The sequence below is a fragment of the Mustelus asterias genome, chromosome 8, assembly GCF_964213995.1.
Source record: "Mustelus asterias chromosome 8, sMusAst1.hap1.1, whole genome shotgun sequence".
NCBI lineage: Eukaryota > Metazoa > Chordata > Chondrichthyes > Carcharhiniformes > Triakidae > Mustelus > Mustelus asterias.
In genome coordinates, this window is record NC_135808.1 from 49,863,150 (window position 1) to 49,887,485 (window position 24,336).

General features: G+C 45.4%; 1 protein-coding gene across 1 annotated transcript in view; it reads left to right on the forward strand.

Moving 5' to 3' along the window:
• Window positions 1–24,336, forward strand: part of LOC144497728 (rab GTPase-activating protein 1-like) — a 421,278-nt gene that overhangs the window by 144,764 nt on the left and 252,178 nt on the right. The window contains exons 8-10 of the mRNA XM_078219169.1: window positions 11,824–11,890; window positions 17,365–17,467; window positions 23,596–23,762. Coding sequence (XP_078075295.1) covers window positions 11,824–11,890; window positions 17,365–17,467; window positions 23,596–23,762 — 337 coding nt within the window. The remainder of the gene's footprint in view (window positions 1–11,823; window positions 11,891–17,364; window positions 17,468–23,595; window positions 23,763–24,336) is intronic.

A 24,336-nucleotide genomic window follows, 5' to 3' on the forward strand; every position in this document is an offset into this window, starting at 1 on the left:
CACTGTGAGATATACCCAGCCCCACACTGAAACACCCCGATAGTGAAACACTGAGAGATATACCCAGCCCACACTGAAACACCCGACACTGAAACACTGAGATATACCCAACCCTCACTGACACACCCCGATAGTGAAACACTGAGATATACCCAGCCCTCACTGACACACCCCGATAGTGAAACACTGAGATATACCCAGCCCCACACTGAAACACCCCGATAGTGAAACACTGAGACATACCCAGCACACACTGAAACACCCCGACAGTGAAACACTGAGATATACCCAGCCCACACTGAAACACCCCGACAGTGAAACACTGCGATATACCCAGCCCACACTGAAACACCCCGACAGTGAAACACTGAGATATACCCAGCCCCACACTGAAACACCCCGACAGTGAAACACTGAGATATACCCAGCCCCACACTGAAACACCCCGACAGTGAAACACTGAGATATACCCAACCCTCACTGAAACACCCCGACAGTGAAACACTGAGATATACCCAGCCCACACTGAAACACCCCGATAGTGAAACACTGAGATATACCCAGCCCACACTGAAACACCCCGATAGTGAAACACTGAGATATACCCAGCCCTCACTGAAACACCCCGATAGTGAAACACTGTGAGATATACCCAGCCCACACTGAAACACCCCGATAGTGAAACACTGAGATATACCCAGCCCACACTGAAACACCCCGATAGTGAAACACTGAGATATGCCCAACCCACACTGAAACACCCCGACAGTGAAACACTGAGATATACCCAGCCCTCACTGAAACATCCCGATAGTGAAACACTGAGATATACCCAGCCCACACTGAAACACCCCGACAGTGAAACACTGAGATATACCCAGCCCACACTGAAACACCCCGACAGTGAAACACTGAGATATACCCAGCCCACACTGAAACACCCCGACAGTGAAACACTGTGAGATATACCCAACCCTCACTGAAACACCCCGACACTGAAACACTGAGAGATATACCCAACCCTCACTGATACACCCCGACAGTGAAACACTGAGATATACCCAACCCACACTGAAACACCCCGACACTGAAACACTGTGAGATATACCCAGCCCACACTGAAACACCCCGACAGTGAAGCAGCGAGATATACCCATCCACACTGAAACACCCCGACACTGAAACACTGAGATATACCCAGCCCACACTGAAACACCCCGACAGTGAAGCAGCGAGATATACCCATCCACATTGAAACACCCCGACACTGAAACACTGAGATATACCCAACCCTCACTGAATCACCCTGACAGTGAAACACTGAGATATACCCAGCCCTCACTGAAACACCCCGACAGTGAAACACTGAGATATACCCAGCCCACACTGAAACACCCCGACAGTGAAACACTGAGAGATATACCCAACCCTCACTGAAACACCCCGACAGTGAAACACTGAGATATACCCAGCCCTCACTGAAACACCCCGACAGTGAAACACTGAGATATACCCAGCCCACACTGAAACACCCCGACAGTGAAACACTGTGAGATATACCCAGCCCACACTGAAACACCCCGACACTGAAACACTGAGATATACCCAGCCCACACTGAAACACCCCGACAGTGAAGCAGCGAGATATACCCATCCACATTGAAACACCCCGACACTGAAACACTGAGATATACCCAACCCTCACTGAATCACCCTGACAGTGAAACACTGAGATATACCCAGCCCTCACTGAAACACCCCGACACTGAAACACCCCGACACTGAAACACTGAGATATACCCAACCCTCACTGAAACAGCCCGACAGTGAAACACTGAGATATACCCAACCCACACTGAAACACCCCGACACTGAAACACTGAGATATACCCAACCCACACTGAAACACCCGACACTGAAACACTGAGATATACCCAACCCCACACTGACACACCCCGACAGTGAAACACTGAGATATACCCAGCCCACACTGAAACACCCCGACAGTGAAACACTGAGATATACCCAACCCTCACTGAAACACCCCGACAGTGAAACACTGAGATATACCCAACCCTCACTGAAACACCCCGACAGTGAAACACTGAGATATACCCAACCCTCACTGAAACACCCCGACAGTGAAACACTGAGATATACCCAGCCCACACTGAAACACCCCGACACTGAAACACTGAGATATACCCAGCCCACACTGAAACACCCCGACACTGAAACACTGAGATATACCCAGCCCACACTGAAACACCCGACACTGAAACACCCCGACACTGAAACACCCCGACACTGAAACACTGAGATATACCCAGCCCTCACTGAAACACCCCGACAGTGAAACACTGAGATATACCCAGCCCTCACTGAAACACCCCGACACTGAAACACTGAGATATACCCAACCCACACTGAAACACCCCGACAGTGAAACACTGAGAGATATACCCAGCCCTCACTGAAACACCCCGACACTGAAACACTGAGATATACCCAGCCCCACACTGAAACACCCCGACAGTGAAGCAGCGAGATATACCCATCCACACTGAAACACCCTGATAGTGAAACACTGAGATATACCCATCCACACTGAAACACCCTGACAGTGAAACACTGAGATATACCCAGCCCACACTGAAACACCCCGACAGTGAAACACTGTGAGATATACCCAACCCTCACTGAAACACCCCGATAGTGAAACACTGAGATATACCCAGCCCCACACTGAAACACCCCGACACTGAAACACTGAGATATACCCAACCCCACACTGAAACACCCCGACAGTGAAACACTGAGATATATCCAGGCCCACACTGAAACACCCCCACAGGGAAACACTGTGAGATATACCCAGCCCTCACTGAAACACCCCGACAGAGAAACACTGTGAGATATACCCAGCCCACACTGAAACACCCACACACTGAAACACCCCTACACTGAAACACTGAGGTATACCCATCCACACTGAAACACCCCGACACTGAAATACTGAGGTATACCCATCCACACTGACACACCCCGACACTGAAACACTGTGAGATATTCCCAGCCTTCACTGGCACACCCCGACAGAAAAACACTGAGATATACCCAGCTGACAATGAAACACTGAGATATACCCAGCCAGCAGTGAAACACTGTGAGATATACCGAGTCCTCACTCTCACACCCCGACACTGAAACACTGAGATATACCCAGCCCTCACTGAAACACCCCGACAGTGAAACACTGAGATATACCCAGCCCACACTGAAACACCCCGACAGTGAAACACTGCGATACACCCAGCCCCACACTGGAACACCCCGATAGTGAAACACTGCGATACACCCAGCCCCACACTGGAACACCCCGACAGTGAAACACTGCGATACACCCAGCCCCACACTGGAACACCCCGACAGTGAAACACTGCGATACACCCAGCTCCACACTGAAACACCCCGACAGTGAAACACTGCGATACACCCAGCCCCACACTGGAACACCCCGACAGTGAAACACTGCGATACACCCAGCCCCACACTGGAACGCTGTGAGATATACCCAGCCCTCACCGAAACACTCCGCCAGTGAAACACTGGGCGATATACCCAGCCCTCACTGAAACTTCCCGACAGTGAAACACTGTGAGATATACCCAGCCCACACTGAATCACCCTCACAATGAAACACTGAGATATACCCAGCCCACACTGAATCACCCTGACAGTGAAACACTGTGAGATATACCCAGCCCACACTGAATCACCCTGACAGTGAAACACTGTGAGATATACCCAGTCCTCATTGAAACACCCCGACAGTGAAACACTGTGAGATATACCCAGCCCTCACTGGCACACCCCGACAGAAAAACACTGAGATATACCCAGCTGACAATGAAACACTGAGATATACCCAGCCAGCAGTGGAACACTGTGAGATATACCGAGTCCTCACTCTCACACCCCGACAGTGAAACACTGAGAGATATACCCAGCCCACACTGAAACACACCGACAGTGGAACACTGTACAATATACCCAGCCCTCATTGAAACACTTCGACAGTGAAACACTGTGAGATATACCCAGCGCACACAGAAACACCCCGACAGTGAAATGCTGTGAGATATACCCAACCCACACTGAAACACCCCGACAGTGAAACACTGTGAGATCTACCGAGCCCACACTGAATCACCCCGACACTGAAACACTGATCTACCCAGCCCACACTGAATCACCCTGACAATGTAACGCTGTGAGATATACCCAGCGCACACTGAAACCCCCCGAGAGTGAAACCCTGTGAGATCTCCCGAGCCCACACTGAATCACCCCGACACTGAAACACTGATCTACCCAGCCCACACTGAATCACCCTGACAATGTAACGCTGTGAGATATACCCAGCGCACACTGAAACCCCCCGAGAGTGAAACGCTGTGACATATTGGACATATTGGACACAGGTGGGGTCCCTGAGGATTGGAGGATAGCGAATGTGGTACTGTTATTTAAGAAGGGTAGCAGGGATAACCCAGGTAATTATAGGCCAGTGAGCTTCACATCCGTGGTAGGGAAGTTGTTGGAGAGGATTCTTATCGAGACAGGATGTATGTGCATTTAGAACGGAACATTCTCATTAGTGACAGACATCATGGTTTTGTAAGAGGGAGGTCGTGCCTTACAAATTTGGTGGAGTTTTTTGAGGAAGTGACAAAAACGGTTGATGAAGGAAGGGCCGTGGATGTCGTCTATATGGATTTCAGTAAGGCATTTGACAAAGTCCCACATGGCAGGTTGGTTAAGAAGGTTAAGGCTCATGGGATACAAGGAGAGGTGGCTAGATGGGTAGAAAACTGGCTTGGCCACAGGAGACAGAGGGTGACAGTCGAAGGGTCTTTTTCCAGCTGGAGGTCTGTGACCAGTGGTGTTCTGCAGGGCTCTGTACTGGGACCTCTGCTATTTGTGATATATATATAAATGATTTGGAAGAAGGTGTAACTGGTGTTATCAGCAAATTTGCGGATGACACGAAGATTGCTGGAGTTGCGGATAGCGATGAACATTGTCGGACAATACAGCAGGATATAGGTAGGCTGGAAAATTGGGCGGAGAAATGGCAGATGGAATTTAATCCAGATAAATGCGAAGTGATGCATTTTGGAAGAACTAATGTAGGGGGGAGTTATACAATAAATGGCAGAGCCATCAAGAGTATAGAAACACAGAGGGACCTAGGTGTGCAAGTCCACAAATCCTTGAAGGTGGCAGCACAGGTGGAGAAGGTGGTGAAGAAGGCATATGGTATGTTTGCCTTTATAGGACGGGGTATAGAGTATAAAAGCTGGAGTCTGATGTTGCAGCTGTATAGAACGCTGGTTAGGGCACAGTTGGAGTACTGCGTCCAGTTCTGGTCGCCGCACTACCAGAAGGACGTGGAGAGAGTGCAGAGAAGGTTTACCAGGATGTTGCCTGGTATGGAGGGTCTTAGCTATGAGGAGAGATTGGGTAAACTGGGCTTGTTCTCCCTGGAAAGATGGAGAATGAGGGGAGACCTAATAGAGGTGTACAAAATTATGAAGGGTATATATAGGGTGAACGGTGGGAAGCTTTTTCCCAGGTCGGAGGTGATGATCACGAGGGGTCACGGGCTCAAGGTGAGAAGGGCGAGGTATAACTCGGATATCAGAGGGACGTTTTTTACACAGAGGGTGGTGGGGGACGGGAATGCGCTGCCAAGTAGGGTGGTGGAGGCAGGCACGCTGACATCGTTTAAGACTTACCTGGATTGTCACATGAGCAGCCTGGGAATGGAGGGATACAAACGAATGGTCTAGTTGGACAATGAGCGGCACAGGCTTGGAGGGCCGAAGGGCCTGTTTCCTGTGCTGTACTGTTCTTTGTTCTATATACCCAGCGCACACTGGAACACCCCGACACTGAAATGCTGTGAGATCTCCCCAGCCCTCACTGAAACACTCCGACACTGAAACACTGTGAGATATCCCCAGCCCATGCTGAAACACTCCACCAGAGAAACACTCCGCCAGAGAAACACTGTGAGATATACCCAGCCCACACTGAAACACTGAGATATACCCAGCCAGCAGTAAAACACCCCGACACTGAAACACTGTGAGATATACCCTGCCCTCTCTGACACACCCCGACAGAGAAACACTGTGAGATATATCCAGCCCACAGAGAAACACCCCGACACTGAAACACTGAGAGATATACCCAGCCCACAGAGAAACACCCCGACACTGAAACACTGTGAGATATACCAAGCCCGCACTGAAACACCCAGACAGTGAAACACTGTGAGATATACCCAGCCCACACTGAAACACCCCGACAGTGAAACACTGAGATCTACCCAGCCCTCACTGACACATCCCGACAGTGAAACACTGTGAGATATACCCAGCCCCACACTGAAACACCCCGACAGTGAAACGCTGTGAGATATACCCAACCCTCACTGACACACCCCGACAGTGAAACGCTGTGAGATATACCCAACCCTCACTGAAACACCCCGACAGTGAAACGCTGTGAGATATACCCAACCCACACTGACACACCCCGACAGTGAAACACTGAGAGATATACCCAGCCCTCACTGACACATCCCGAGAGTGAAACACTGTGAGATATACCCAGCCCACACTGAAACACCCTGACAGTGAAACACTGAAATATACCCAGCCCGCACTGAATCACCCCGACAGTGAAACACTGAGAGATATACCCAGCGCACCTTGAAAGTCCGAGATATACCTAGCCGACACTGAAACGCTGAGATATACCCAGGCCAATCTGAAACTCCCTGACACTGAAACTTGAGATATACCCAGCCCACACTGAAACACTGCGAGATATACCCAGCCCACAGTGAAACGCCCAGACAGTGAAACACTGAGGTATACCCAGCATTCACTTGTTGACTAGGAGCACAGTTCGAATTATTTTAAATTTAACTGTAACCATTTGATTTTTGTCAACATTTAGTCACATTTTGAGGTAGCTTTCAAGGCACCAAACATGGACAAGGCAGCGAAATGGAGCAGTTATTGGCTTTCAGAATCAGTGGCCAAAGGTTGCGCCAGGTGCATTTGTACTGGAGGAGAGAGATGTAGATAGGGTAGCAGTGGAAGGGTGCATTTCTGAATGGAGGGCTGTGACAAATGGTGTTCCTCGGGGATCGGTGCTGGGACTTTGGCTGTTTGTAATATATGTAAATGATTTGGAGGAAAATGTAACTGGATTGATTAGTAAGTTTGTGGACGGCACAAAGGTTGGTGGATTTGCGGATAGCGATGAGGACCATCAGAGGATACAGCAGGATATAGATCAGTTGGAGACTTGGGCGGAGAGATGGCAGTTGGCGTTTAATCCGGACAAACGTGAGGTAATGCATTTTGGAAGGTTTAATACAGATAGGAAATATACAGTAAATGGCAGAACCCTTAGGAGTATTGATAGGCAAAGGGATCTGGGTGTACAGGTACACAGGTCACTGAAAGTGGCAATGCAGATGGAGAAGGTAGTCAAGAAGGCATACGGCATGCTTGCCTTCATCGGCCGGGTATTGAGTTTAAAAATTGGCAAGTCATGTTGACGCTTTGTAGAACCTTAGTGAGGCCGCACTTGGAATATAGTGTTCAATTCTGGTCACCACACTACCAGAAGGATGTGGAGGGAAGACCTGATAGAAGTCTACAAGATTATGAGAGGCATAGACAGAGTGGATAGTCAGAAGCTTTTTCTCAGGGTGGAAGAGTCAATTACTAGGGGGCATAGGTTTAAGGTGCAAGGGGCAAGGTTTAAAGGAGATGTACGAGGCAGATTTTTTACACAGAGAGTGGTGGGTGCCTGGAACCCATTGCCGGGGGAGGTAGAGGAAGCGGATACGGTAGTGACTTTTAAGGGGCGTCTTGACAAGTACATGAATGAGATGGGAATAGAGGGATATGGTCCCCGGAAGCGTAGGGGGTTTTAGTTAAGTCGGGCAGCATGGTCGGTGCAGGCTTGGAGGGCTGAAGGGCCTGTTCCTGTGCTGTAAGTTTCTTTGTTCTTTGTTCTAGATGAAGTACATTGAATTTTATAGTGCCATATCATATTCTGAGGATAACTGAAATTGCTATGTATCCAATGAGTTCTGTCTTTTATGCAAATATAATAGACAATAGAACAAGGTTTTTAAAGTGAGATAAAAGTTGATGTGTTTTGGTAGCCGTATTTGAGGAAGGAGTATTTGCCACGCTGCTTCTCAGTTACCAGCAGGATTATGTTGGATGTACAGTACTGGCTCAAGCTATTCAGCCAAACCATCCCATGCTGGTGATAATTCTCCACTTGAGCCTCCCCCCATCTTTCATCATCTAAATGTATCATTTTGATTTGGTCTGATTTATTATTGTCTCATGTATTAGTATGAAGTGAAAAGTATTATTTCTTGCATGCTATAAAGACAATGTATACTGTTCATAGAGAAGGAAAGGAGAGAGTGCAGAATGTAGTGTTATAGTCGTAGCTAGGGTGTAGAGAAAGATCAACTTAATGCGAGGTAGGTCCATTCAAAAGTCTGATGGCAGCAGGAAAGAAGCTGTTCTTGAGTCAGTTGGTACATGCCCTCAGACTTTTGTATCTTTTTCCCGACGGAAGAAGGTGAAAGAGAGTATGTCCGGTGAGCGTGGGGTCCTTAATTATGCTGCTGCTTTTCCGAAGCAGCGGGAAGCGTAGACAGTGTGAATGGGAGGGGAGGCTGGTTTGAAAGATGGACTGGGCTTCATTCACGACCCTTTGTGGTTTCTTGCGGTCTTGGATAGGGCAGGAGCCATACCAAGCTGTTGGTTCACTTCAATCTGTTCACTTCAATCACTCCCTATAAAAGCTGAGATTTGATAGCTATTTGCTCCAATGACAATTAGAACAGTGATTTGTGCTAGGGTTCTGCATTTCCTTCAGTTGAAATCATTCCTTCTTTTGCCTTATACACCATATAGCAATGTTGTGCTGCTTGAATACGGGAAGACAGATCAGCAAAATGTGTCATGGGACTGAACCATTAGCTCATAGAAAGATTTTCTTTTTGTTTATTCTTTCCTGGGATGTGGGTGTCACTGACAAGGCCAGCTTTCATTGCTCATTCCGAATTGCCCTTGAACTATGTGGCCACTTCAGAGGGCAGTTGAGGGACAAACCACATTGCTGTGGGTCTGGAGTCACATGTCGGCTAAATCGGGTAAGGACGGCAGATTTCCTTCCCTAAAGGACATTAGTGAGCCAGATGGGTTTTTACAACAATTGACAATTTCATGGTCACCATTACTGAAACTAGCTTTATATTCCAGATTTATTAATGGAATTTAAATTCCCTCGGTTGCCCTGGTGGGAGTTTGAACCCGTGACCCAAGAGTCATAGAGGTATACAGCACAGACAAAGGCCTTTTAGCCTACTGCACCTGTGCTGGTCAAAAACAAACCACCTAACTATTCTAATCCCATTTTCCAGCACTTGGCCATCGCCTTGTATCCTTTATTTATGCATCGCAAATGCATATCTAAATACAGGGCCTTTGGCTTATGTCACCATATGTTCTTTGGTTGTGGGATCCAGGGAACCCACTGTAGTCATCTGAATGTGGATTAAAGATGGCGAATTTCTACCCTGTATTTTCAGCAGACTCTGTACTTGGCTCCCTATCATTAGGTACCTGCAGTCCTTTCAGACCTGATGGTGCTTGTTTCACAGTGTGTTTAAATACTGATCCACTAATTTGGCAGATCAGATTGCAGCCCTGTCTCTTATACCATCTGCCTGAGTTGTAATGGATTGAGTAGAATTTGAATCAGGAAGGTTGATTATTGCCCAGGCAGTGAAGAGGAAAATCTACATAGAATCCCTGCAGTGCAGAATGAGGCCATTTGCCCTATCGAGTCTGCACCGACCACAATCCCATCCAGGCCCTATCCCCATAACCCCATGCATTTATCCTAGCTAGCCCCCTGACACTGAGGGGCAATTTGGCATGGCCACTCTTCCTAACCTGCACATCTTTGGACTGTGGGAGGAAACTGGAGCACCCGGTGGAAACCCACTCAGACACGGGGAGAATGTGCAAACTCCACTGAGTCACCCAAGCTGGGAATCGAAACTGGTTCCCTGGTGCTGTGAGGCAGCAGTGCTAACCACTGTATCACCATGCAGATTTATCACCTCAACAACTATCCGTATTTGAAATAAGTAGACATTTCCCGCCAAAGTGGCTGAGCTCTAGAAGTTAGATTGTGACCCCCTCGTTCTGGAAGAATAAATAGATTCTTTCTTTCAGCTCTATGAAATCTGTTTGTCATTGTAAACATGTCAGTCGGGACCTTCTGTACTTGAGGATAAACCAGCCTATTCTAGGCAACTCCTCATAATGTAGCCACTACATTATGTAACCATAATGTAGTGGTTGGTGCAGATTCGGTGGGCTGAACTGCCTCTTTCTGCACTGTAGGATTCTATGATTCTCTGACCCTGGGCATCATTTTGGTGAATCTGCAAGGACAACATATCATCCATGAGGGGCAGTGCCCAAACAGAATGCAGCCCTCTAGACGTTATCTCACCATCTGATGTATAATTGGGCCATGTGACCTTGGGTATTGCAGCCTTTCTAATTACAGTCGTAAATACTTCAACCTCTCAGCACTTGATAAAGGAATTGCCTGTATTTCTTGAACTGTCAATAAGTGACTTAATTTATCTGAACTCAAGTAACTTCCCGTCATCAGACTCTCTTAAAATATACTTGACTGGGAGCGTTTGTACGTTAGCAACTTAACAAATGAACAAGCTCCCAAAAGGAAAGCACAAGTTTGAAATCGAATTGTAAGATCATAAGTGCATTGCTTCCTCTAAAAAACGGTGGATTGTCTTTGGGCAGCACGGTGGCAGTGGTTAGTACTGCCTCGTAGCGCCAGGGACCCGGGTTCAATTCTGGCTTTGGGGAACTTTCAGTGTGAAGTTTGCATGTTCTCCCCCTGTCTGCGTTGGTTTCCTCCAGGAGCTTCAGTTTCCTCCCACAGTCCAAAGATGTGCAGATTAGGTGAATTTTCCATGCTCAATGTATGGGGTTACGGGGATAGGGCGGAGGGGAGGGCCTGGATGGGATGCTCTTTTGGACAGTCGATACTGACTTGATGGGCCGGATGGCCTCCTCCTACTCTGTAGTACTCTGTGGCTGTATGGTGCATTAAATGCAAGTTGTCTGCATCACAGGAAATCAAATTGCCATAGTTATTGTCTCTGGGTTCAGTCGTCAGAGGAGAATAACCCACTACCTGTGAGTAAAGCTTGTATTCTACGGACAGAAATTGTCCCCCTACACTAGGCACACAAAATTGGTCTATTAATGTTAATGATGGATGATGTACATTCAATAGGAGATGGTTGTGTTTTATGCTGTGTTACTGAATTTCTATCACTAGGTGACACCCTGGTCAGAGGTAGTTGCAGTAGTGAATGTGGCAAGCTTTATTCTCGAGCTGTTTCTGATTTTTGCTGATGGTGTAAGCCACAATTTGAAGTAATGAATTAAGTTTTACCTGATAATAAAGTGGGATGTGATTCAATCGTTGGAGCGATAGGAGACATTACACTTTATGGTCTAAAGGTGAGGGGTATTCTTCACTATTTTGGCATAGATGCAGATTTTGTTGTCCAATTTAATGGCGCAAAGCATTTAAACCTCAAGTTTCCTGTTGTGTTTGCAGTGTCATGTGACATTTGCTGTATTTTTCCTTTTTCAGGTGTTTTGGCATGCTCCTGAGTCCAGGCACAAATGTGCGGAATAGTGACATGCACTTGCTTGACATGGTGAGTTTGGTGGAGCGACTGAACTTTTTAATCTTTAAAATGTGATTAACAGGTGAAAGTGTAAAGGGAGATACCTGCAATGGCTGGGCAAGGTTTATACACTGACTGAATGAGCTCCCTGTTTAAGACCATAAAACCATAAGAAATAGGAACAGGAGTCGGCTATTCAGCCCTTCGAGCCTGCTCCATCATTCAATAGGATTATGGCTAATCTGACATTCCTCATGTCCACTCTCCTCTTTCCCTGTAACCCTTGATTCCCTTACTGATTAAAAATCTATTTATCTAGTCTTAAAGTTCTCTGTGGAAAGGAGTTCCATCACAATCTTAAATTGGCGCCCCTTTATTCTGAGACTCTGCCCTCTGGTCCTAGACTCTCCCATGAGGGGAAACATTCTCTCAGCATTTACCCTGTCAAGCCTCTTAAGAATCCTATATGTTTCAATGGGATTACCTGTCATTCTTCTAAATTCCAATGTGTAGAGTCCCAACCTGTTTAACCTTTCATCTTAAAATAATCCCTCCATACCCGGGATCACCCTAATGAACCTTCTCTAAATTGCTTCCAGTTAAATAATATCTTTCCTTAAATAAGGGAACCAAAATTGCTCTCAGTTCTCCAGATGTGGTCCCACCAGTACCTTTCACAGTTGCAGTAAGACTTCCTTACTCTTATACTCCAACCCCCTTGAAATAAGGGCCAACATTCCATTAGCCTTCCTGATGACCTGCTGTACCTGTGTGCTACCTTTCTGTGTTTCGTGCACACATAACCCCCCCCCAAGTCCCTTTGTGTTGCGGGTTTCTACAGATTTTCTCCATTTAAATAATATCCTGTTCTTTTGTTCTCCCTTCCAAATAGAACAACTTCACATTTTCCGACATTACACTTTTTTTCCCACTTAACCTATCAATAAACTGTTTGTATCCTTCTCACAACTTGCCTTTCCACCTATTTTTGTGTCATCTGCAAATTTGGCTTTAGTACAATTCACTCTTTTCCTCCAAATCGGGGCGGCACAGTGGTTAGCACTGTTGCCTCACAGCACCAGGGACCCACGTTCAATTCCAGCATCGGGTCACAGTGTGGAATTTGCACATTCTCCCCGTGTCTGCGTGGGTTGCCTCTGAGTACTCCAGTTTCCTCCCACAGTCCAAAGACTTGCAGGTTAGGTTAACTGGCCATGCTAAATTGCCCCTTAGTGTCAGGGGGATTAGCAGGGTAAATATGAGGATTTACGGGGAGGAGACCTGGGTGGGACTGTTATCGGTGCATACTCAATGTGCCGAATGGCCTCCTTCTACACTTTAGGGGTTCTATGGTTCTGAGTCATTACTATTTATTGTAAACAGCTGTGGTCTCGGCACTAATCCCCATGGAACCCCACTGGTTACAGGTCGCCAACCTGAAAAAGAACCCCTTATCCCTACTTGCTGTTTCCTGCCTGTCAGCCAATTCTCTATCCATGCCAATATACTGCTTCTAACACCATGGTCTCTTATCTTATCATTTGTATCTTTTGTGAAATACCTTGTCAAATGCTTTTGGAAGTCCAAATACGACACATCTACTCATTCCCCTCTATCAACTCTGGTTGAGGCTTCCCCAAAAAAGCTCTAATAAATGAGTCAGACACAATTTCCCTTTCATGAAGCCATGCTGACTCTGCTTGATGAGATTATGATTTTCCAAATGTGCTATTATTTCTTTAATTTATTGATTCCAACAATAGATGTTAGACTAATCGACCTACAGTTACCTGCTTTTTGCCTCCCTTAAGTTTTGAATAGGAGTGTCACATTGGGAGCTTTCCAATCCTCCAGTATTTCTCCAGAATCCAAGAACTTTTTGGAAAATTACAACCAGTACATCCACTATCTCTGTTGCTACTTTTTTTTAGGATCCTAAAATGCAAGCTATCAAGGCCAGGGGACTTATCTGCCTTTATCCCAGTTAGTTTGTCTAATACTACTTCTCTAGTGATGGTGATGGTACTTAATTCCTCTCCCATATCTTTAGTATTAATGGGATGTTTGAAATATCTTCCACTGTAAAGACATGCAAAATATCTGTTTAACTCCTCTTCCATTTCCTTGTTCCCCATAACTGTCTCCCCAGATTCATTTTCTAAGGGCCCTATATTCATTTTGACCTCTCTTTTCATTTTTCTCTTTTTAAAGAAGCACTTAGTATTAGTTTTTATATTCATACATTGTGAGATATGGTGATATGTACACTGCAGCTATGATTCGCTGGCAGTATCTCGGAGTTGGAAGTTTGGGGGTTCATGTCCCCCTCCAGGGACTTGAGCACACAATCGAATCAGTTACAACACAATACTGATGGAATGATAAATTTATGTTTTATTTATAAACCAAAATGGGTGGGGGGGTGCGCAGATGGCAAACTGAAGTCAGATCAGCCATGATCTGATTGAATGGTGGAGCAGGCTCGAAGGGCTGAATGGTCTACTCCTAAGTCCTATGTTCTAATTGGTTTTCCTATGACAACACCTGGAAAATTGTGTGCAGTATTGATCTCCAAATTTAAGAAAAGCTATATTTTCAGAGGAGGCAGTGCAGCAAAGGTTCATAGACTGTTTTCTGGAAAGAGGGTGTTGTTTTATAATGAGAGGCTGAGTAAATTGGGATTTTACTCTCTGGAGTTGAGAAGAATGAGAGATTATTTCATTGAAACATACCAGATAATAAAGGGGCTTGACAGGTTTGGACATCGGGAGATTATTTCCTCTGGCTGGAAACCTGGGGCACAGTCTCAGGATAAGGGGCTAGACTGCGATGAGGAGAAATGTTTTCATTCAAAGGGTCGGAAATCTTTGGAATTCTCTACTCCAGAGGATTGTGGATGCTCTATCGTGATTATGTTTAAGGCTGGGACAGACAGATTTTTGGTTTCTCAAGGAATCAAAGGATGTGATTCTGTAGAAGGATCATTTAAACTCAAAGACTCTGTTTCTCTGTCAATAGATGCTGTCAGACCTGCTGAGTTTATCCAGCACTTTCTATATTTATTTAAGGGAAACAGGGAGTGTGAATGAAAGTGGATTTGAAGTAGAAGTTTGGAACAGGCTTGAGTATGGTCTACTCCTGCTTCCATTCCTGTGCTTTTATGTTCTTAATTTGACAGTCAATTTGTCTCTCAAATGACCATTAGATAGAGGACAAGCTATCCTGTGTTTTGGTGGTGGTAGAAATCATAGAATCATAGAAACCCTACAGTACAGAAAGAGGCCATTTGGCCCATCGAGTCTGCACCAACCACAATCCCACCCAGGCCCTACCCCCATATCCCTACATATTTACCTGCTAATCCCTCTAACCGATGCATCTAAGGACACTAAGGGGCAATTTTAGCATGGCCAATCAACCTAACCCGCACATCTTTGGACTGTGGGAGGAAACCGGAGCACCCGGAGGAAACCCACGCAGACACGGGGAGAATGTGCAAACTCCACACAGACAGTGACCCAAGCCGGGAATCGAACCCAGGTCCCTGGCGCTGTGAAGCAGCAGTGCTAACCACTGTGCTATCGTGCCACCAACCACGTACCGTGGATGAGGAATGAGGACACCAAGAAAACCAGCTTGTTTATTTCTAAAGGGATCTTACGCATCCATTTCTGATTGTTGCTGGGGCCTCGATTTAACATTTCATCCAAAAAGATGGCACCCCTGACAATGTGGCACTCCCTCAGTTTATCCCACTGTTGCTTTAGCCCAGGTTATGTGCTGAGGTCCTGAAATGGGATATTAAGGCCATGGCATCCTGACCCTGAGATGAGGATGCATTTACTGAACCAAACTGACACTTAACGCTTTACTTTTGAAACCTAGATGCCTGTCATCTGGCTAGTTGAATTATCAGTGTGTTTATCTAAAGATCTACGGCAATTCATCAGAGATGCCAGAAGACAGTGTTACACCAAGCTAGAGTCCCAGGCTAGCCACGTGGACTCCCACCGAATATGGCAAGGTCTGTAAGACATAACAGGCTACAAAATAAAGGCACGTAGAATCGCCAGCACCAATACACCTCTCCCCAATGAGCTCAACACATTCTATGCCCGTTTTGAGCAAGAGGTCAGCGAGAGCACGTCCTCCACACCGGAAGCCTCAGATGAACCTGTATCCGAGGTCACCATTGCAGATGTCAGAGCGGCCTTCTCAAAAGTCAACCTGCGGAAAGCGACTGGCCCGGATGGGGTTCCCGGACGAGCACTCAGGTCCTGCATGGACCAGCTGGCGGGGGTATTCGCAGACGTCTTTAACCTCTCTTTACAACAATCTGAGGTCCCTATCTGCTTCAAGAAGACAGCCATCACCTGGTACCAAAGGAAAGCCTGGCAGCATGCCTTAATGACTATCGTTGTCTGATGGCTCTGACATCATTATGAAGTACTTCGAAAGATTAGTCATGGCGTGAATTAATTCCGGCCCCTCAAATTGTCTGGATCCACTGCAGTTCGCCTACCGCCGCAACCGGCCACAGCAGAAGCCATCTCCTTGATCCTACACTCAACCCTGGAACACCTAAACAACAAAGACACCTGTGTCAGACTCCTATTTATTGACTACAGCTCAGCCGTCAACACCATTATTCCTACGAAACTCATCTCCAAACTCTGCAGCCTGGGCCTCGGCTCCTCCCTCTGCGACTGGATCCTAGACTTCCTAACACACAGACAGCAGTCAGTAAGGATAGACAACAACACCTCCTCCACAATCATCCTCAACAGCTATGTCCCACAAGGCTGTATCCTCAGCCCCTTACTATAATCCTTATACACCTATGACTGTGTGGCCAAATTCCCCTCCAACTCAATTTTCCAGTTTGCTGATGACACCGCCGTAGTGGGTCGGATCTCAAACAATGACGAGATAGAGAATCTGCTGAACTGCTGCGACGACGATAATGTCTCCCTCAACGTCAACAAAATGAAGGAGATAGTCATCGACCTCAGGAAGCGTAATGGAGGCCTTGCCCCTGTCTACATCAGTGGGGACGAAGTGGAAATGGTCAAAAGCTTCAAGTTTCTAGGTGTCCAGATGACCAATAACCTGTCCTGGTTCCTCCATGCTGATGCTATAGTTAAGAAAGCCCACCAACGCCTCTCCTTGAGGTGACGTACCAACCGACTCAAGAACAGCTTCTTCCCTGCTGCTATCAGACTTTTGAATGGACCTACCTTGCATTAAGATCTTTCTCTACACCCTAGCTATGACTACATTCTGTACTCTCTCCTCCTCTATGTACAGTATGCTTTATCTGTATAGTGTGCGAGAAACAATACTTTTCACTGTATACTAATACATGTGACAACAAATCAAATCAAAAGCACTCTGTTTCACTTGAGCAAACCTTCAGGGGTTTAGCAAGGTATTTTTTTCATGCAGTGGACATCAACCCTCTTACTGTCTGCTCAATTTGTTTTTTTTAATCTGTTTTCACTCAGGAATCCATGGGAAAGAGTGGTGACGGCAAGTCTTACGTAATCACAGGAACTTGGAACCCTAATGGTCCTGCCTTTCAGGCGCTGAATGAGGAAACTCCTAAAGGTTAGAAAGCTACTTGTTGTAATACTTTGTTTTAATGATTTATCACTCAGGATATTGCATAAGAATACATCCTTTGTCATTCACATCCTGCATGGTGGCACAGTGTTTGGCACTGCTGCCTCACAGCGCCAGGGACCCGGGTGGATTCCGGCCTTGGGGACTGCCTGTGTGGAGTTTGCACGTTCTCCCTGTGTCTGTGTGGGTTTCCTCCGTGTGTGGTTCAGTTTCTTCCCACAGTCCGAAGATGTGCCGGTTAGGCGGATTAGCCATGCTAACGTGCCCCTTGGTGTTTAAAGATGTGCGAGTTAGGTGGATTAGCCATGATAAAAGTTGTGGGATTATGGGGTTAGGGCGGAGGCGAGGGCCTGGGTGGGATGCTCTTTTGGAGAGTTGGTGCAGACTTGATGGGCCAGGTGGCCTCTTTCTGCACTGTAGGGATTCTGTGTTTCTATGTGGGTGGCCACAGTCGCATTCTGGGCTGCCCCTGAAATTATTTGTGGAGAAGGTGTGAGGTCCTTGCATGAAGAGTGAGGATCCTGTTGAGTCTAGACTGAAATAACTAGCAAGCAATGTATAAATTTGAGGGTCTCCTTGACCTGAGGATTGTGGATTGGAAACACATGTTCCAGGTTTAAAAATTAATTGAGTCATAGTTTGAACTGAAAATGTCCTCAGGAGAGCACAATGCTGGTGCAGTCTCATGTTGGTGGCTCAGCTCTGGCCCACGGATGCTGTTGAGTTTTAAAAATTGTTTCAAAGAGCTGTTGTGAAATTTGAGTTTAATTATCGTGGCCACTATTTTTTTTTGTTTGGTTACATTTACGTAAAAGCTTTTGGTCAAATGACAAAAGATAACCTTAAATAAGGCACAGGCTAGGCAAACAAAAGTAACAAATAACCAGCAGAAACTGCAGAAAGAAAGTAGATGAGGTAGAACAGCATTAAAAGACTGAGAAGGTAACGCACTATGCTGATGTGCTGGGGTAGATCCATTTCCATTGTTAACTGGAGGTGAGCTACGTATGTTGATGGAGAAAGCATGCAAGCAGACCGGCGGGTGTATCTATCTAGTGACAGAGGGTATGGTGGTCAGACAAAGATGAACACTCAATGATTGAGGAAGGGGTTGTATTTGGGTGAGGATTGTCAAATAACTGGAAGAGATGATGTTTGGTTGAGGCTTTTCTAGTGATGAGGAAGGTAAGAGTGAAGTGAGGTGGATATTGGTGAAGGAAGGGCAGGGTGAGGTGGTTATTGGCGTAAGAAGGGCAGAGTTTGCCCTCACTCTGCCCTTCCACAAATTCACCACCCTCTGCGAGAAGTAGTTCTTCCTCTTAGTTTTAAATCTACTGCCTCTCAACCTATACCTGTGACCTCTTGTTCTACATTGCCCCATAACAGGATTTGATCTACATTTACTTTATCAATCCCTTTTAAAATTTTATATACCTCGATCAGATCCCCCCATATCCTTCCAAACTCCAGCGAGTACAAGCCCAAACTGTTTAATCTCTCATTATAGGTCAACCCCTTCATCCCTGGAATCAAGCTGATTAACCTCCTCTGAGCTGCCTCTAATGCCACCACATCCTTCCTCAAATAAGGAGTCCATAACTGGACACACTACTTCAGATGTGGTCTCACCAACACCCTATACAATTGCAACAACACTTCTCTACTTTTATACTCCAGTCCTTTTGCAATAAATGTCAACATCCCATTTGCCTTTTTTATTATGTGCTGCACCTGCATAACAATTTTCTGCAATTCATGAATATAGACACCAGATCCCTCTGCCCATTTAGGTAATACTTTGCCATTATATTTTTTTCTACCAAAATGGATAATCTCCCACTTATTCACATTAAACTCCATCTGCCAAATTTTGGCCCATTCTTCCATCCATCTGTAGAATCTTTATATCCTCTTTAATGCCTGATTTCCTGCCTATTTTAGTATGATCCGCAAATTTTGTTGTGCTGCACTCTGTCCCTGCTGGAGATTATTTATATAGATTGTAAACAGTTGAAGTCAAAGGACTGACCCCTGCGGCACTCCGCTAGTTACATTTCACCAACCAGTGAAGGACCCTTTTATCCCGACCCTCTGCTTTCTGTCAGCCAATCCTCAATCCAATCTTGTACTCTACCCCAAGTCCCCTGCAATCTCACCATCTGGATCCACCTTTTATGTGGCACCCTGTCAAAACACCTTCGGGAAGTCTAGATATACCATCCATAGGCTCCCACTATCCAGCTTGCTGGTTACGTCCTCAAAGAACTTGAGCAAGCTTGTCAAGCATGACTTTCTCTTCATAAAACCATGCTGACAATGGTGGATTAAGCTTTGTTTTTACAAATGCTCAGTTATCTCCTCCTCAATGATTGATTCCAGCAACTTCCCCACCACAGAGGTCAAGCTAACTGGCCGATAGCTTTCTACTTTTTGTCCCTCTCCCTTTTTGAATAGGGGCGTCACATTAGCATCTTTCCAATCCACTGGGACCTTACCAGAATCCAAGGAATTTTGAAATATCGCAACCAATGCATCTACTATCCCTGCTGTCACCTCCTTTAATACCCTAGGGTGCAGACCATCAGGTCCCAGAGACTTATTTACCTTTAATCCCATTAGTTTATTCAATATCCTCTCCCTGCTGCCATCAGACTTTTGAATGGATCTACCTCGCATTAAGTTGATCGTTCTCTACACCCCAGCTATGACTTTAACACTACATTTTGCACTCTTTCCTTTCCTTCTCTATGAACGGTATGCTTTGTCTGTATAACACGCAAGAAACAATATTTTTCACTAATACGTGTGACAATAAATCAAATCAAGTTATTGCACTGAGATACTCTACGTTAACTACAGTTTTTAGAAAATCTTCATTATTCTCTACCGTGAAGACAGGCAAAATATTGGTTTAGTGCCTCTGCCATCTCTGTGTTCCCCATTATTACCTCACCAGTATTGTCCTCTAAAGGGCCAACATTTACTTTTAGCTGTTCTTTTCCTCTTTATATTCTTGTAGAAGCTTTTGGGTTCTGTGCTTATGTTTTCTGTTAGTTTCCTTTCATATTTCATCTTGGCTGCTTTGATTCTATTTTTAGTAGCCTTTTCCCAACTTCCAGCTTGCCGCTTGCTTTTGCAGTTTGGTATGCCCTAGTTTTTGCGTTTATGTCCCCTTTGACTTCCTTGTTTAGCCATGGAATGTTTTTCTTCCTTTTATAAATCCTCTTCCTCTCAGGGATGTACTTTAATTGAGAGATATTCAATATCTCCTTGAACATCCGCCATTGTTCCTTAACTGTCCTGCCCTCAATTATTTGTGCCAAGTTTATTTGGCCAACTCTTTCCTCAGGCCTGGTTAATTACCCCTGCCCCACGCTGTCTTCTCTCGCTCAATCTGAATCTGAAATTCTAGCATGCTGTGATCACTCTTTCCGAGAAGATCTTTGACAACAAGACGACTTATCAACCCTTCTTCATTACATAATACTAAATCTAAAATAGCCCTGCTCCCTGGTTGATTTCAGAACATATTGCTGTAAGAAACAATCCCTCATACACTCTGTGAAATCTTCCTCGAGGCGACCCTGGCCAATTTGATTAATCCAGTCAATATGCATGTTAAAATAACCCATGATTACCAATGTGTCCTTCTCACAAGCCTTTATTATTTCTTGGTTTATGCTGTGCCCCATTTTGGAAGTATTGCTTGGGGGCCTGTAAATTACTCCTATCAAGATGTTTTCTCCTTTGTTTTTTTATTACCACCCAGTTGATTCAACATGTTGGTCCTTAGTTGGCCAATATTATTTCTTAATACAGCCTTGATGTCATCTTTAACTAATAAAGCAATTTGATGGTGTTGAAATGCAAAAAATGGAAGTGATGCTCCAGTTTTATAAGAATTCAGTTTAGAATAGTGCACTCAGTTACTGGCACGTACCTCAGGAAGGTTATACTGACTTTTGTTGGGTTGCAGTACAGATTCATGGGACTCAACAGAGGTGAAAAGGGTTAAATAATGAGGGCAGACTAGATAGACTTCGAATCATACAGTGCAGAAAGAGGCCATTCGGCCCATCGAGTCTGCACCGACCTCAATCCCACCCAGGCCCTATCCCTATAACCCCATGCATTAACCCAGCTAGTTCCCCCTGACACTAAGGGGCAATTTTGCATGGGCAATTTTGCATGGCCAATCCACCTAACCCGCACATCTTTGGAGTGTGGGAGGAAACTGGAGCACCCGGAGGAAACCCACGCAGACACGGGCAGAATGTGCAGACTCCGCACAGACAGTGACCTAAGCTGGGAATTGAACTCGGGTCCCTGGCGCTGTGAGGCAGCAGCGCTAACCACTGTGCCGGCCTACAGGAACAAGGATGTCTTACAGGGTAAGAAAAGTCCAAAAGTCACTAATGCTCAGCTTTTCCAGATAGAAGCTGAAAATGCGGCAGACCTGATGACTCTCTTTTGTTCACTGAATAAAATATAGAGGTTTTACATTTCTAGCAATGAATTCACAGTGACTTACTACTTGCAATAGTAGGTTTCTTGTTTCAAGCTGGTTTCTGTCAGGTGGCCAGAGTAACGGTGCTCCCAATGTCGACACAAATGGTTCCTGATGATGTGAGCATTGTCACTCAGTGGGGTTTGAATCCCAGTTATTTGCATCTCCTTGCAACAGAATAGTTTTTCTTCACACCCATTCTGCAGAATTTCTTCCTGTAGCTACTAAGATTGTGCGGATCATAGTGCATCAGTTTCTGTAGGTAGTTGGACAGTTTAAATCCAAGGAGAGATCCGTTGCATTTTTAATAGTTTCTCAATCATATGTTCTGAAGGTTGTTTACAGTTTAATATCCTGACCAGACAAGCAAGCTAACTTTCCAACCATGGGCATTTCGTGTTCGTTGACAGACAAGAAGGGATGTCATAACAACACGTTGTCCATTCTCCATGTGGTTTTCAGAAAAAGTGTTCACTTTTTTGTCCTCCTGCATGGATGTGACAGCTGGTAAAACCCAGCTGGTCTGGCAGCATCTGTGGAGAGGGAAATCAAGTTAACGCTGCAGGTCGATGGCATTTTGTCGGAACTCTTGACAAAAGATTGACCTGAAGTGTTAACTCTGTTTCTCTCTCATTGATAGATTTTTGTTAGTGAGGAGGTTTATTGGACCACGATAAGTGGATAGAGTTAAGATACAGATCAATGATGATCCATTTGAGCTCCAGGTGACGGTGTCCATCCTGAATGGAAAGGTAAAGAGAAATATCTGTGGAACTGAGTAAAGCTGGAAACTGCAATGATAACTTCTTGTATTTGATGCAAAGGGGTAGGGTGCCAGATCAGAAACTCCTCGATATATTACGAAGCCAGACCAGACCCCAGCAATTTTTCTATTTCAGCATAAATGTGAGGAAAGGCTGCTTCACTCCAGGAGTGATTACACTGACAAACTGGGCATCTTTTTAACAAAACACGCATTATTCATAACACAGTTTAAGTATAACTCTAACAAAATGAAAAAGTTTAACTCTTAACCCGTTGAACAATCTTTCAACAAGAAAATAAAAATCTCAAGTTCTAATTTATGACTCTTCAGTTCCAATTAATTAATATTTCTCTTATAGACTTAACCCACACTTTAAAAATAGTTAGCAAATCCAGGCATACTTGCTTTAACTTTTGTTAACAGCTTTGGAGCTTCCAAAGAGATTTTTCATGTGGGCTTCCATCTTTAAACAGCCCTCTCCAGCAAAGAACAAAAAAGCTGTTTTTCTCAGCTACCAACATAGCTGCTTCCATTTCTGGTATCACCCAATCATATGACCCTTTATATCTAACTTATTTTTTTATTACTTTACTCAAGAAAACACTCCAAGGGTCCTTTACAGTGATAAACAAAAGCTCATTAAACCTTCTACTAAAAGAATTTCCATGGGTAAAATGAGTAATTATCCTGCTTTCCAACATTTGCTGCATTCCTTCCAGACAAACTGACTGTAACAAAACACTGAACCTTAAAGCAGTCTTTAAGCATAACATATATTAATAGCACCGTATCATCACAAAAGACAGTGGCAATTACAGTTTGATTTTTTTTTACTCACAGATAAGAGGGTCTACATGACTGTAGCTGTGGATTTGGTAATTACTGAGGTGGTAGAACCAGTCCGGTTTCAGTTGGAAACGGTGGTCCGCGTGTACCCTACCAATGAGCGGTTCTGGTACTTCAGCAGAAAAACCTTCTCAGAAGCGTTCTACATGAAGCTGAAACAGGTATGGGCTTTGGAAAGTAAATAAAGACACTTGCCATTGGGCTGTTGGGGCATTATTTTCTGAAAGCAACTCCATTGACATCTAACCACCTTCAGTGCGATTTCAGAAAAGTTTTAAAGTTTATTTATTAGTCACAAGTAGTCTTACACGAACACTGCAATGAAGTTACTGTGAAAATCCCCGAGTTGCCACATTCTAGTGCCTGTTCGGGTACACTGAGGGAGAATTTAGCATAGCCAATCCACCTAACCTTTGAACTGTGAGAGGAAAACGGAGCACCCGGAAGAAACCCTTGCAGACACGGGGAGAACATGCAGACTCTGCACAGACAGTGACCCAAGCCGGGAACCAGGTCCCTGGTGCTGTGAGGCAGCAGCGCGAACCACTGTGCCGCCGTGCTGTCGGAAAATTGCAATTCTGCACAAAATATCTGTGACAGAAGGGTTTCTGAGCCATAGGGTTTTCTACCCTGGCTTCCTCCCGCGGTGCTGGGGGTCGTGCCCCCCCACTCCCCCCCACACACCGCCGGTGCCGGCGGTCATGAACCCTCCCCTCCCCACCCCCGGCGCCGGCA